Here is a 16,114-nt window from a genome sequence, read left to right on the forward strand (position 1 = left end):
CACTCACACCTGGGATCACCATTTCATTTCAGCGTCCCTGTGAAATGGAAAGGTGATCTTAATCTCTCTCTCGCACGATTGCTCTCTTTCCATTTCTTCAGATCTTTAAAGGGATAGTTGACCAAAAATTAAAATTCTGTCATCAAATACTGACCCTCGTGTCATTTCGAACCTGTATGCCTTTCTGTCTTTAGTGGGACACAAAAGAAGATGTTTTGAAAATGTCTCAGTGTTTTTTTTTTTTTTTTTTTGTTTTTTTTTTTGACCGTACAATGAAAGTCAGTAGTTTCCAAACCTTTTATTATTGTGTGGATAAAAACAGATTAAACATTCTTTAAAATAAGAATGCCTTTCAAAACCTGTATGACTGACGCTTTCTATGAAACACAAAAGAAGATTTAAAAAAAAAAAGGGGGTTTTTTTTTTTTGTTTGTTTTTTTTTGGACCATACAATGAAAGTCAATGCGGTCCAAACCAGTTTTTATTTATTGTATGGATAAAAACAGATGAAACTTTCTTTAAAATAAGAAAGGTCTTTCCAAACCAGTATGACTGACTTTCTTCTGTGGAACACAAAAGAAGATATTTTGAAAAACATCTCAATGTTTTTTTTTTTTTTTTTTTTTGTTTTTTTTCTTTGACCATACAGTGAAAGTCAATGGGGTCCAAACTGGTTTTCATTTATTGTATGGATAAAAAACAGATGAAACCTCCTTTAAAATAAGAATGTTTTCCCAAACCTGTATGACTGACTTCCTTCTATGAAACACAAAAGAAGATATTTTGAAAAACGTCTTAATGTTTTGTTTTGTTTTTTTTGTTGACCATACAATGAAAGCCAATGGGGTCCAAACTTGTTTTTATTTACTGTATGGATAAAAACAGATGAAACTTTCTTTAAAATAAGAATGTTTTCCCAAACCTGTATGGCTTTATTCTGGGGAATACAAAAGAAGATATTTTGAAAAATGTGTCAATATATTTTTTTATTTATTTAGTCCATATAATGAGCGTCAGTGGGGTCCAAACGTTTTTTTTTTTTTTTAATTTTTTTTTTTTATTATTGTTGTATGGATATAAACAAATGAAACATACTTAAATAATGATTTCTTTCCAAAACTGTATGGCCCCCATGCAGTGATAGTCAGTGAGGTCCAAAGTTGTTTTTAATTCTTGAATGGTTAAAAACAGTTCTTCAGAATATCTTTTGTGTTCTTCAGTAGAGGGAAATGCATACAGATCTCTTGTTCTGTGTGTTTGATCAAACTGAAGACAGGCCATAGCAAACAAATGGTATTAAAAGTAAACTTTGTCCATAAACAGTATTATTACATTTAGGGTCCTAAGGGTAATACACTGACGGTATACTGCATTAGATAAATAACACAGATTTGACAAAGAACATTTATGCTGTTTGGAGGATAACAGATCTAGAATTAGTCATCGCTACTCTCGGCTTGGCACTGTTAACTACAGTTGGCGATACACCATCCTCCATCACAACCTCTTGATTAAGTGTTAATCAATTGGGGCTAAGATAGACAAATTGTGCCTAAATGTTAACCTCATGGTGCTGTACTCAATTATGCTAATAATCTGTTCATTTGATGGTTAATGAAACAACTGAGACCTTGCTCTTGGTATTGATTTCCCATTTGGAGCTCTCTTAAGGGACAAGGTTAGTTAGGCAAGAGGTTGGCTCATTTATCTGATCTAATGATCAATGTCTCCGAGTGATATGCTTACACAATACACACGAGCGTGATGACAGCTCCTTGGACGCAAACAAATAACCGGCTGTAAAACAGCGAGTACCCTGGTCAACTGTGAAACCTCGCATGTCAATCCAGAAGGACAATAACCCTCTGAGCTCCAACTTGAGTTGCCATGGCAACATTATCTCAGCCCACCACTACCTGGAGCCATTGGACATCCTGATCACAATATCAATCCAATGCACACAGATTAGCTTGGAAGCACACTTCGTCAATGACACAAGCGTAGGGTACAAATTCACACAGAAATTGTATTTTGCTTTTAACTACACGTAAATAAGAGTCTTTCCTTAGGAAAGCCAGAAAGCTTGTTAAATACAGTGTTGATCTCTGCAATGAAATTACTGATGGAAATTGTCGTTGAAGATTTTTTTGTTAGCAATAGTGGCGATAAGATAGTAAATTACAATCAGCAAGTGCTAGACACTTAGCCATTAATATGTTTTTAAGATACTGAAAAAAGCACAAATGTCAGGGCATGTCAAAACTTCCCCAACCCTCAGACCCCAGAGGGTTAAATAGAAATATTTTGTAATGTTATACATTTCTTTACATTCACTGCTGATCAATTTAATGGCATTAATTTACTTAATTTACTAAAAAAAAAAAAATCACTGAATAAAAAAATAATAATAAAAATTAGGTAATTATGACTTTATCTTGCGATTCAGATTTTTTTTTTTACCTCAGAATTACATGATATAAACTCAAATTTGCAAGTTAAAAAGTCAGAATAGTGAGATTTAAATTTAATTTTAAGTCGCAAGAGTTTAAATCACACAGTTCTGTCAGAATTGCAAGTTTATATCTTGTTATTCCAAATTCATGTCTCAGAATTGGAGTTTATATCACGCAATTCTGACTTTATTTCTCAGAATTATGAGTTTATATCATGCAATTCTGACTTTATAACTCGCAATTGTGAGTTTATATCTAAATTTTGAGAAAAATAAAATTGTGAGTTTGTATCATGCAATTCTGAGAAAAAAAAGTCAGAATTGTGAGATGTAAACTCGCAATTGCAAGAAAAAAGTCTCAGTTACCTTTTTTATCCTTAATTAAGTGATGAAAACCTTCCATACAAAACCTTTCACAAACTGAAGTAAAGTTTTGATATATCTCAGATATGTCTCATATTTTTCAAAATATTGGAAAATTTAGTTACAGTTTGGTATGTTACTGTTTGACTGTTGTAATTTTTTAGCCTAAAATGACTGAATATCAAATAACAATCAAAATGTTGGCTAAAATTTTGTGAAAGCACAGTAACTATGACTAAAGCAATGTGTAAAAGTGAACACTGCTTGTAAAAGCGTGAAAATGTTGATTCATCCGGTGGACCGTAGTGTTGTCTCATCTTCAGCCCAAGTGCTGAGTCGAGATCTGGGCCTCATTTCCTGTCGCCTATGCCAGGAGTGAAGTGTAATAGAGATGTTTAAAGCGTATCTGCTTTGCTTGCATTCCATCATGTGCTGCTGCTAAAATAATAAGTGCACGGGTTACTTCAGGACACCTCCCTCTGAGCCACAATCGCATTGTTGTGATTGGCTCATTCGTGAGGTTCCCTTTTCTAAGAAGCGTAACAACTCCGAAAGCCACACTGACCCTGTTTGCAACATTCGTGTGCGGATCGTAGGAGCATCTGTCATATCTGAGAAAGTCATTTTGACAGGCAGAGATTTATGTTCACTCTTTTCCATCCTCAAGACAAGTCACCTATCTGTCTGTCTGTGTGAGGGCTTGTGCCATCCGACAGCCGAAACCCGAACAAACATGAGGAAAGATGAATATTGCATTTCCCAAGATGCTCATGCGTCTATTACTGCGCCTTTATGGTGTTAAACATGGTAAATTGAGTAGACGGGGGAGAGAAACTGTCTTGGTGGGAGTGCTGGAGCGTCTCATCTCCCCTTCATGCAGTGCTCCAAGAGCCATATTAACTAGTAATCAGATTCCACCAGTTCATTAAAGCTGTCTCCTTGTGCATCCCTTGGATGTTGAGGGAGGTGGCCACTTTTTTTTTCATGTGGGAGTCTGGTAGAGGAATGCCCACTGTAAAGCACAGAGCCGTAACAAGGCAAGAGTCTTTGTTCTGAGACTCAGAAGCCTGAGGGGAGTTTGCACAAAGACGTGGATTCTGTTAGAAAGTCTTGTCATTTGTGTGAATTTACAAGAAGAGAAATGTCAGGAGACTCTGATAGCAGCGACAGCCTTGATTGCGCGCATGTATGTAGATACGTGTGTGTGTGTGTGTTGCTAGCAATGCTCTACCCTAAAGACATGCAGCAGCTTGACTAGGTGATGCTGAATGTTCATTCCTATCTACAGGCATCCTTTACACCTGGCATTAATGTGTTTCCAGTGAACAGAAAACACTGAAAACAACAAAAGGTGGCCTGCTATGAATTTTGATGAGATTTAGAACATCATATAATTCAAGTATTTTAGGAACTGGCATCTTGATAACCAGCAAAGTCATTACTGATGTTTTTTTTTTTTCTGCAGCAAGACTATAATGGATTATTTTAACAGTGTCCTTACTACCTTTCTGGACCTTGAACGTGGTAGTTGTGTTGCTGTCTATGTAGGGTCAGAAAGCTCTCAGATTTCTTTAGAAATGTCTTAATTTGTGTTTTTAAGATGAACGAAGGTCTTATGGGTTTGGAAGCAATAATGGCACAATTTTCAGAACAATGCTTTTACCATGTTAGAAAAGGACAAATGACACTGCTTCTGTGATTTGCTCAGCATTATCTAATTACTTATTGACTTATTTGGATGGATTAGACTCATTTTCCTTTTTTCCTTTTTAATGGGTTTAGCAAAAATTGATATTTAAAAATGAATAATTATATCTTACATATATATATTTTTTTGGCAGTTACAGCTAAGGTACAACGGGGCTAAAGACGCCTTTGATATTATTTTCCTCTAAACCATTAGATGGCAGAAAAACTTCCAAAACATCAGCTTTTCAAGATGCACGTGCAAATTTGTCTGATCTTTGATGCGATCGTGGGCAGCAGCGCAGAGTCGATTCTGAGAATCGCTGAAATTTTTGAACATATCTTGAGACAAAGGTCTTCTTAATGATTTTCAGTTTTGTTTAAGGTAATTAAAGCAGCAGTTTTTAAATAACGAAAAAAGTATGGTATTTGGGGTAAAAAGCACCCCTGCTGTTGGGGCTAAAAGGCACAATAATTAACATGATAATTAATAAAAGGCTGACTTTTCCATTAGTTGACATGACATTGTTAGATTCAGATGGTAAATATCATATATTATGTTGGGTGTCCATCTTAGAGATAATCACCGTGTTTAGAATGAAATCATCATATATAAAAGCATGATATTAATCATATCATATAATAAAATATAATTTGTTGTTACTACTGTAAATCTATATTAAATTACTATGGGGTCTCCTTCAATGCTTTCAGAATCTTTAGATTTTAAAATAATTTTGTTTCTGTATTTTAAAACATGTTTTAAATGAACATATTTTAATGACAGTATATTTATTGAACAAAAAATCATTCTTTTATTTATCAAAATGAGCAGAAAACAGTACAAACTTTGCTAAAGTGATTGTTTTGAACAAGTATTAACTTAGACATTATTAAAAAAAACATTATTTTAGCTAGTAGTATTTGTATCAATACTGTGTGCCCCCCTTGCCACCTCATACATTTATGAGATTTTGTACACACAAATAACAACTAGAATGATTTATTTTCACTCAGAATCTGTTGGAATCTGTTTTCACTCAGAATCTGTTATTTTTTCTTAGGGTGTGCATTTAGCCCCTGCTAAGCTATTAGATTGCTAACTGAAGGCTAATGAAACCACAAAAGGTGAATGTTTAATTCAACCATTTTTAGCTTCAGCTATATAATATGACGTGATATCAAAGACTTTATATATAGGAAGACTGCACTCCTGTTACTTATGAATGGGAGAACGTGCAATACCCAATATGGCGAATAAGCCCCGCCCTTTAAACAAAAGAGCCAGTCGTTTAGTAGAAACAGGCAGCATTCGCAAACTTGCTAAACTTTAATTGCAAGCTTGATGAACAGTTTTGGAGAATTTGATGTTTCCCCATTCAAAGAGATAGGAAACATCTTAAAGGGACTTTGGTGATATATATCTATAAATCATAAATATACATTTTGATTGACTGTTTTTTGTTACTTTTTAACCAGGCACAGAATAGAGTAACCACAACATATTGTCTGAGCTGACGGAGTAGCTTTGGGATTTAAGGAGGATAGAATTATTGGTGTTTATTCACATAAAAACATACTTGATACTGTATTTATTCTGTATTCTCTCAGCACTGACATGATGTAGTGTTATGGCTTTCTTGCTATGCTACATTCTGTGTCACTCACTCTTCACAGCCATTTAGGTGTAAAATCCCAGCCGAAATACAGCCCAGATGCATTTGTTTACCCTCGGCCATAAACCTGAACTGTTTACTAACTGCATACCGTGATGACATCATTGCCTGTTGCATTGTAGCCTGCGCTATTGTTCGGAGCTTGCTAGGTCTGACTCAATCACGGAAAAGGTGAGAGGAGTCACACGCAGCAGCTTTTTCATGCCTTTCTCTTTCTCTCTCTCTCTCTCTCTCTCTCTCGGCTTGCAGACGCCATCAATAACAGGATGTTAATGCTAGACGGAATGCCTGCAGTCCGAGTCAAAGCAGAACCTCTGGAATCTGAGAGAGGGGTAAGAGAACAGTTGTTTTTCATACAATTTTGTCCTAACCTCCCATCTACACTCCTGTACCACCCTCTACTTCTTTCACCCCTCACACGCCCACCCCCTCGCTGTGATACCCCTAATTACTCCCAGGCGCTTGTGTGTGTGTTTGTGTGTGTGCGGAGCAGCCCTGATGTGGAGAGCCACAGCTGGAGCAGGAATGCTCCCAGGGCTTGTAGTCAGGGCCACTGCAGCCAGGGCAGCCATTTTGGCAGGGCTCAAAGCACAGATGCAGAGACACTGCTGTAGGGAGTCAGACTCTCTTTTTTGTCATTATTTCTTCATATGTTGCTTACTTAAGTGCACATGGACTGTACATGATCATCCAGGCTCACCTCCAGGCACTATTAGAGTATCTCTCAGGGGTTTGCAAACTTTTGGGCCCGCAAGAGAGTGCTGCACTCTCAGAAACAGCCTTAAATGCTCCACAGAAAAAAGGTACAAAAACTGTCACTAGGGTGGTTTCAAAGGTACTATCAAAAGGTACTAAGGTATTTTCAAAGGTACTTTCAGAAGGTAATTTGTGCACTTTAGGTACTAACATGCACACTTTAGGGATAAATATGGTACAAAGGTGTGCCTTTTGAAAAGGTACCACCCCAGTGACAGCTTTTGTGCCTTTTCTTCTGAGTGTGGGATGTCTCTGAAGCATTTCAGAAGATTTTTTAAAAGATGTTTTATGTATTGTACTGTATATTTTAGGACTGTCAATTAAAAACTTTTTTTATCAAAGAACAATGAAAAATATGTCACAGTTACCACCAAAATTTTAAGAAGCACAACATTCTGAAGGATCATGTGACACTGAAGACTAAAGTAAAGGCTACTGAAAATTCAGCTTTGCCATCAGGGGAATAAAATATATTTTAACATATATTAAGATAGAAAACAGTTATTTAGATTTTTATAATATTTTAAATATTGTTGTTTTGCTGTATTTTTAATAAAATAAATGCAGTCTTTGTGAGACTTAAACATCCAAGATGTTTATGTCTTTCTTTCTTTAGTTGAAAAGAAATGTAGGTTTTTGAGGAAAACACTCCAGGATTTTTCTCCATAAGGAGCCAATGGGTTGAAGGTCCAAATTGCAGTTTCAGTCCAGCTTCAAAGGGGTCTACATGATCTCAGCCGAGGAATAAGGGTCTTATCTAGTGAAAAAAAAAAAAAAAAAGTGCAGTTTGGACCTTCAACCCATTGGGTCCCATTGAAGTCCACTACATGGAGAAAAATCCTGGAATGTTTTCCTCAAAAACCTTCATTTCCTTTCAAATGAAGAAAGAAAGACATGAACATCTTGGATGACATGGGAGCAAGTAAATTATCAGGAAATTTTTATTTTGGAATTAGAAGTGAACTAGACTTTTCCAAAACGTCTTTAATTAAAAAAACTGACCCCCCAAAACTATAGATTTTGTTTTTATTTGTTAGTGTTAAAAGCTAAGGCTGTCAATAGAATAAAATAACTGATTAATCTAATGGATTCCAAAATTCATCTCCATCTGTTTCAGTCAAAAGTGCATTTATATTTAAAAAAAAAAAGTGGCCCCTCACAAGGGGATCATCATATGCTATGGTCCTTGGCATCAAATAGTTTGAAAATTCCTTCCTACAGTTGCAATCAAAATTATTCAACCCCCTTGACATGCAAGACATTTTGTGGCAGAGAACAACATTTTGTAAAAACAATTCAACAAAGGCATCAGTACACTATTGAAAAAGTTTATTAATACACATTTGCGTAATTCTGAGAATGCAAGTTGATGAATAATGGGGATAAAAACAAATAGGCTCTAAACGTTCATGTTCAAAATGATTCAACCCCCAAAAGTAAAATTTGGTGCAGAATCTTTTTTTATTCTTTGAAACCATCAATAAACGCTGCTTGAAAGTGCTTAGAAGCGTCTGTCACCTCTCTACTGCAATCTTGGCCTATTCCTCGCCTGAAAAGCTTCCAGATCACTGATAATCTTTGGTTTTTACTTTGCCACTGCTTTCTTCAAAATCAACCAAATGTTTTTAATGAGAATTCAATCTGGAGACTCAGGCCACTCAAGAACATTCTATGACTGATCCCTGAAACAAGCATAAGTAGATTTGGATGCATACTTCGCGATGATTGTCCTGCAGGAAAGTCCACTGATCATCAGCTTCAGTCTTTGCACCAAAGCCATCACAATTCTTGCCAAAATGGCCTGATACTTCAAAGAATCCATGATGTCCTTCATACAGTCATGTTTTCCATTTCCTGCTACAGTAAAACAACCCCATAACAGGACTAGCCCACCTCTATGTTTGATGATGGAGATGGTGTTCTTCTGCTTGTAAGTTTTGCCTTTTTTGCACCAGACATACCGCTGATCCATAGGTCCAAAAAGTTCCAGTTTGGTCACATCACTCCATAAAACATTCATCCAGAACTCCAAAGGTCTATCCAAATGAATTTTAGCATGCTCAGGCTGACCTTTTTGTTCTTCTTGGTCAAGAGTGGTATTCAGCAACATGCCTCAACATGAAGGCCACTTGTCTAGTGTTCTTCTTATACACAGCATTGAAATATTTTTCCTCATTTTGTCGGGTCACCTTGCAAGTCTTTGCCTGTACATTGCAGGTTTTTCTCAGTTGCTCTGGTCAAACATTTTATGTTATTGTGCTTTTTCAACACCTTCAAAGGTTTTCTGGTACAACACAATTTAAATTAAGAAATAATGCTGCCAGCTGTATTTCTAGGAACTAATGTTTTGGTAATCTTCATGTAGCCTTAGACTTTCTAATATAATAAAACTATTTCTTCTCTATAGCTTATGTGAGAGCTCTATTGACCTGACCATTCAGCACATTCACTGTTGTAAATGCAATTTTTACAATGCAAGTCCTGGATCTTCAGAAAAGCTTGTATTTGTAAGGTACTGCAGTCGCTGGGGGGGTTGAATAATTTCGATTGCAACTGTAACTAACCTGTCAGCATTATCATTAAGCTTTTGACTCAGGATGGCATGGCTTGGCATCTAAAGTTGATTTTATGCCATGAAAGTACACAAACAATGACCAGACCCATCGCAAGTAACAGAGTAATTCAGTCGTTCATACTGAAACACTGTTCAGTGAACTGCTCCGCATTATTTGCTCAATTAAAGAAATGCACAAAAGCGGATATGGATAGATGCACTATTTTCTTGGAGAGAGAACTTGTGAATAGTTGCGTCTGAGAGCCAACAACGTACCCTTGTTGTGTTCTACTTCACAAGCCAGCATAGCAACACCTTGTTTCCTTCCTGCGAAAGCCTGGTAGACATATTTATCCATATGTGTCGAAATACTGCCAAGCGCCAGGAAGTGTGCAACCTACACAATGACTCTTTGAAGTGCATCTCATCGCTCAAACATGGTCGTCGTTATGGTGGCCACCTGCCAAGACCTTGCTGAGAATGGTTTGCCCCAGTTAACGCCCTCACCAGCTAGCCCGATATCTCACGCAGGATCCCCAAATAAAGTGAAAGTCATCAAAGAGCCAAGGTGGAAAGTACAGAAGAGAGAGCGGTTGAGGTTTAAAAACACTCCTACAGAAACTGACGTTCAAACAAGAACAGGAATCTGCATGCAAAATGTCTTTTTATAACCTCAAGCCTTTGATTTACATTTTATTCCATGAAAGCTACAGTACCTCATAGTTCACAGCTTCAGTTTGCTATTGTTTACAGTTTCATCCGATTTTCTTTTCGCATTTCATCTTGAAAACAGTGTACAGCCTAATGGATCAGCCAGCGATACCATCTGAATAATCATGAGCACCTCATGAGTGCAGTTCTTGATTATTTGCCGTTTTTATCTTCAAGTGCTTCGAACCTGCCTTTGAGCAAAATGAAAATGCAGTGAAACAAAATTCAGAGCTCTACAAGGCCAAATTGACTACAGTGTAAAGAGGGGAGATGAGATCTATTTGAGAAGGAGGTTTGTCTCAGAGGAGCTGCAAAGACCTGAGGCTACATCGGCCGCAGGCACAGATCCGCACGATGTCCTATATACACACACAAACAAAAAAACGTACTCGATATAAAGCCTCTTAAGCATACCCTAAAGGGTACCTCACAAAATTCAATAGAACTAGAGCGAGAGTTCACTACAGACAAACACTACTGAGTGATCTTTTTCAGCAGGAAATACAGAGGTTGCATTACTGCTCCAAGGGTTTTTTTGAAGGAACTGACCAGAAATGTTTCGTCCCTTTTGCTAGGAACAACAAAGGATCTCTTAGGTATTACCGAGGCAGGTTTTTCAATTAGATAGCGAGCCTGTTAAGTATGACGCTGATTGGTCATTAGCGGCACCTCCCTTCCCTTTCATACAACCCTCATTAGTTGGTTGCTGATTGCATGCTATGCTAATAGAAATTCACTCACTGGGTTTGATTACCACCCTGTCTGTGCAGCTGTGCAGCATTTTCCAAGACCAAAACACTAAAACTCAATAAAAACTGGACTATGTTACATATTTATTACAAAAAATAGGGAAGACTGTACACTACCTAACCTTGTACTGGACCCATGAAGACTGAGCAAAAAGGATATGTCTGTTCTGTTTTTTAATTGTTTACTCATGTTTATGTGTTTGTTTAATAATGTTTCGTTAATTTGGTTGTTGTTTTAGAATCTTTTTAATTTAATTATTATTTTTTACAACTTTTTTATTATTCAAATGCTTAAAATGCTGTAGAGTTGGAGGAAAAGATTATCTGCATTACAAATTTTAAAGCCACACGTTTTCAAATGCAAGATGTAAATCTTTCAGCTGACCCACAAGAAAAGACTGACTTGTAGATATTTACAGACCCTATAATCCCATGATAGCCTTACCAGTCAGTTGAGTAGAGCTGTGAAAAACTTTCATTGTGCTTTTTGTTTAGCGCAAAAACTCCTGAAAGAGACTAAATCACCATTGATGTCAGCTCTGTCACACTTTGTAGAAAGGAGCCTCTTTGTTCTAAAAGAAATGCTCCTTTCCCTGTCCAGTCCAATCAGTACTGTGACCCTGACCTTGAGGTCATGTGTCCTGACCTGTGACAGTGCCCTCTGAATCCTGAATGACCCAGCCTGGGCTTTTTTTAACGGGTCGTGTCAGCATATATAATTGCCTGACATTTGTTTGTTTTTGGATTCAAATGCAGTTATATTGTACCGCATACTGCTGATTCATGGGTCGGTAACGCTCAGAGTGACTCCACGTGTCCAGAGTAAAAATAGTATGAGCACAGGGGGGGAAACTGTAATTTGCTACAGGCCCACTCAGTCTGGATAAAGAAAAGTGAGCCTATAAACAAAGTCGAGCCGCGATTCTGCAGCGGACCGTTTATCACATCTGCCGTCGCAATTCGAGAACTTTTCCCCTCGGTTTAATGAGCTGCTCTGTCATGATTAGCCGCCTGCTCAGGAGCGATCATTTCACTGCATGCGCTTGCAGCAGAGAGGAACGCTCTGTCTGCTAGTACTTTATTTACGCTGTTTTCTTTGGGAAGACACCCATGTGGAGCTGACAGATCCTGTCTCCATGAAGATCTTTTTGATAAGAAAGCCACATTTCATCTGCGTTCCAGACCACAACTGTGACACGTGATGTTTGATTCAAAAACAAATGACTGTTTTTTTTTTTTAAATGAATATTCACAAAACAGTCTGTAAACCTGTATTGAATCCGACTTTTTCAGTCAGTGAGTCATTTACTTATTCAAACAGATTTTTTTTTTTTTTAAATACAGATTCAAAACAGTCTGCAAACCCAGTTTTGAGTCTGACTCTTTCAGTCAGTGAATCATTTACCTATTCGATTAGTTTTTTTAAATGTAGATTCACAAAACGGAGTTTGACTCTTTCAGTCTTTCAGTCAGTGAGTCAGTGAATCAGTTAACCCGTTTTTTTTAAATGACAATTCGCAAAACAGTTTACTAACCCAGTTTGGGTCTGACTCTTTCAAGCAGTGAATCATTTACTTGTTCAGGTTTTTTTTTTTTAAATCAAGATTTACAAAACAGTCTGCTTAACCCGGTTTGAGTCTGACTCTTTCAGTCAGTGAATCATTTACTTGTTCAAACTGTTTTTTTTTTAAAATGAAGATTCACAATACGGTCTGCAAACCCAGACTGAATCTGACTCTTTTAGTCAGTGAATCATTTACTGTGAATCATTTTCAATCATCAATCAGTGAATCATTTTAAACCAGTTTGAGTCTGACTTATTCAGGCAGTGAATCATTTACATGTTCGAACCATTTTTTAAACACAGATTCTCAAAACCCAGTTTTGAGTTTGACTCTTTCAGTCAGTAAATCATTTACCTATTCGATTAGTTTTTTTTAAATGAAGATTCACAAAACAGTCTGCTAACCCGGTTTGAGTTTGACTCGTTCGGTCAGTGAGTCAGTGAATCAGTCAGTCATTTTTATGAATATTCAGAAAACAGTCTGCAAACCCAGGCTAAATCTGACTCAAAGTCAGTTTACTTAGTTTACTTGTTCAAACAGACTCTTTCAGTCAGTGAATCATTCACTTGTTTCAAACTGTTTTTTTTTTTTTTTTTTTTTTTTGTTGAGTTAAGATTGACAAAACAGTCTGCAAACCCAGTTTGAGTCCAACTCAGTGAATCAGTGATTCATTTACTTCTTTGAACTGTTTTTTTTAAATGACGATACGCAAAACAGTCTGCTAACCCGGTTTGGGTCTGTCTCTTTCAATCAGTGAATCATTTACTTGTTCAAGTTGTTTTTTTAAATCAAGATTTACAAGTTTTTTTTTTTTTTGAGTCAACATTTAAAAAACAGTCTGCAAACCAGTTTGAGTAGTATTAACTTAGTTTGAGTAGTATTAACTTAGATTAACTTAGTGAATCAGTCAGTGATTCATTTACTTCTTTGAACCGTTTTGGGTCAGACTCTTTCCAATCAGTGAATCATTTACTTGTTTATAGCGTTATTTCATATAAAAATTCACAAAACAGTCTACAAACCCAGTTTGAGTCCGAGTCTCAGTCGTTGAATCATTCAGAGCCATTACAGAATTCGCAGCTGACTCTCTCACTGAATCATGAGTCATTTTTCAGTTAGATTTGAAAAAAACAACAAACAACAGTGTTGTTTGTAATAAAGCATAGATATTACAAAACATTTTTTTCCTCTGATAAATGACATTAAGAAAGTTTCTTTGTGTATTTGTTAAACTGTATATTTTTTTAAATATTTAATTAATTGCATTAACTTAGATATATGTACACGGATTTAATAAAACATTCATAATCAAAATACCCTCTCGATTAGTCAATATTTAAGTCAGAATTTTAATTAACAAAATTAACACCACATTCAATTATTTCTTTGTTCTTTACAGTCACCCAAAGTGCACGGCTATCCTGATATGGAGGCTGTGCCACTCCTACTCAGTAAAGTGAAGGCAGAACCTCCAGAAGACCTGCTTTCATCCGAGCAGTTCCAGACCCAGACAGAGCCCGTAGACCTGTCCATCAACAAGACAAGGACATCATCTCCTTCATCCAACACCTCACCCATTACCTCAGCCTTCTCTCCATCTTCCTCTTCATCATCGTCGTCACCTTCCGTCATCACCTCAGTCTCCTCGGGAATGCCCTCTGTTTTGACACCCGGGCCCTTGGTGGGATCTTCTCATGGAGTTAGAGGCCAGCAATTTTTGCACATCATCCACCCCGTCCCTCCTTCCAGCCCCAGTAAACTCCCCAGCCAGGTGCACCGTATCCCTGTGGTGGTGCAGTCGTTGCCCCTTATGTACACCACAGCCGTACGCTCCCCTTCAACCCTCAACTCAACCATCATGTTACCTCTCCTGGATGAGGTCAAGTGCCAGGGCAAAGGTGAGGACCTCTTTCTGGATTGTTTAATAATTGTCATGGATTCATTTTTTTAATTTTATTGTAGTTAAAGTGTATTAATTCCTCCTTACTCAATATTTTTGTCGGTCAGTACAAATATCAAGATACATTTAGTTGAGAAGCAAAAATGAACATTAAGTTAAAGATCAACATTAACATTAAGTAAAATGCCAAAGGAGTGAGAAAAATAAACTTAATTACATTTTCAGAAAATAAGACTTAATTAACCTAAGCCATTTTGCCTTTGAAGTAAATGCATCTTTATTTAAGAATGTTTAGATATTTGTACTGAAAAAAAAAAGACAAAAATTACTCATTGAGAACATAATTTTTGGAGGTTTGCGAGTGGGAATAACTTAACAGTTTGAGAATTACTTACTTGATCACCGGTGTGCCCCTGGGTGAAGCACTTAACATCAGCTTGCCCCGAAGGGAATGTTGAAATCTTATGAAATCGTGATCACAGGGGAAAATAAATCAGCTGGAATGGGGAAAAATGAAAGCTGATTAAAAGCATCTGTTCCCTTCACATTTGTTTTAGGAAAAGACTTGCTTCAGACAACTGCATCCCTCTGTCCTTTCTTCACAGAAAAGCACCGTAGTACTCATAATGATATGCAGATATGGGGTTGATTGTCCTCAGCTGTCTGTGTACTTCCTGCTGTTAGGGAGTATGTGCTGTGTGACAGGCATACTGTCTGCTTTTAAAGTGTTAGACATATACAGTAAAAGCTTAATTTCAAGTCAAGTAAGCAGAGTGGGAAATTAACTCCTGCCACCAGCATTTGGGCAGTGCTGGGTAATTTTGATTTATGTACCAGCCAATGTGGCAGTCAACCTGTAAGAAATGTCAGCTTTGTCATTTGACAAAAGACATTTTTTAAAAGTGTGTTTGTTAAATCTTTCATTTACATTTTGAAGTCATCTGGCAAGGTGCATGTCATTGCTATATCTGTATATTCAGATATTTATAGCACCTCACTGCTCTTTTCAAACACACCCAAACATGTGAGGTGTTGTCACACTTGCTTTATTTCATCTCACATTGCAGTACATAGCGTAAATGGATACTAATAGTATTACACTGAGATAAAAAGGAACAATAAAAACAGAACAGAACAGTTCTATTTCACTTTGTTTGTTTTATTTTACATCAAAGGTCTGAATTCTTTTCAAGAGGACTTGAAAACAGATTATAGCTGTTTTCTTTTATACAAAGTAAGTGTACACAAGAAAGACATCAGTGTCAGTGAATAGCTTAAGATGAAAACCATGTGATCTGTGAAAAAAAAAAAAAAAAAAGTTAAATGCTATAATTTCATGCTGTAATTTCAATTCACTTCTGTGTATTTAGGATACACAATGTGTTAGCTCTGAAAATAACAAGATTTGAGTATTAGTTTACTCCAGAATTATAATTTTCTGATCATTTACTCACCTCTATATCATCCAATATGTTCATGTCTTTCTTTGTTTAGTCAAAAAGAAATTAAGGTTTTTAAGAAAAAAATTCCAGGATTTTTCTCCATATAGTGGACTTTAATGGGGATCAGTGGGTTGAAGGTCCAAATTGCAGTTTCAGTGCAGCTTCAAAGGGCTCAGCATGATCCCAGCCAAAGAATAAGGATCTTATATAGCCATTTTCTTAAAAAAAAAGTAAACTTTTTAACAGTGTTAATTTTGACA

The 16,114-nt window shown here is 36.7% G+C and overlaps 1 protein-coding gene across 5 annotated transcripts in view; it reads left to right on the plus strand.

Moving 5' to 3' along the window:
- Positions 1-16,114, plus strand: part of klf12b (Kruppel-like factor 12b) — a 56,154-nt gene that overhangs the window by 20,030 nt on the left and 20,010 nt on the right. For all 5 annotated transcript variants that reach the window (XM_051118823.1, XM_051118821.1, XM_051118825.1 and 2 more), the window contains exons 2-3: positions 6,427-6,509; positions 13,912-14,410. In XM_051118823.1, the coding sequence (XP_050974780.1) occupies positions 6,444-6,509; positions 13,912-14,410 (565 nt within the window). In that variant the 5' untranslated portion in view covers positions 6,427-6,443. The remainder of the gene's footprint in view (positions 1-6,426; positions 6,510-13,911; positions 14,411-16,114) is intronic.

The sequence above is a fragment of the Labeo rohita genome, chromosome 9, assembly GCF_022985175.1.
Source record: "Labeo rohita strain BAU-BD-2019 chromosome 9, IGBB_LRoh.1.0, whole genome shotgun sequence".
Lineage (NCBI taxonomy): Eukaryota > Metazoa > Chordata > Actinopteri > Cypriniformes > Cyprinidae > Labeo > Labeo rohita.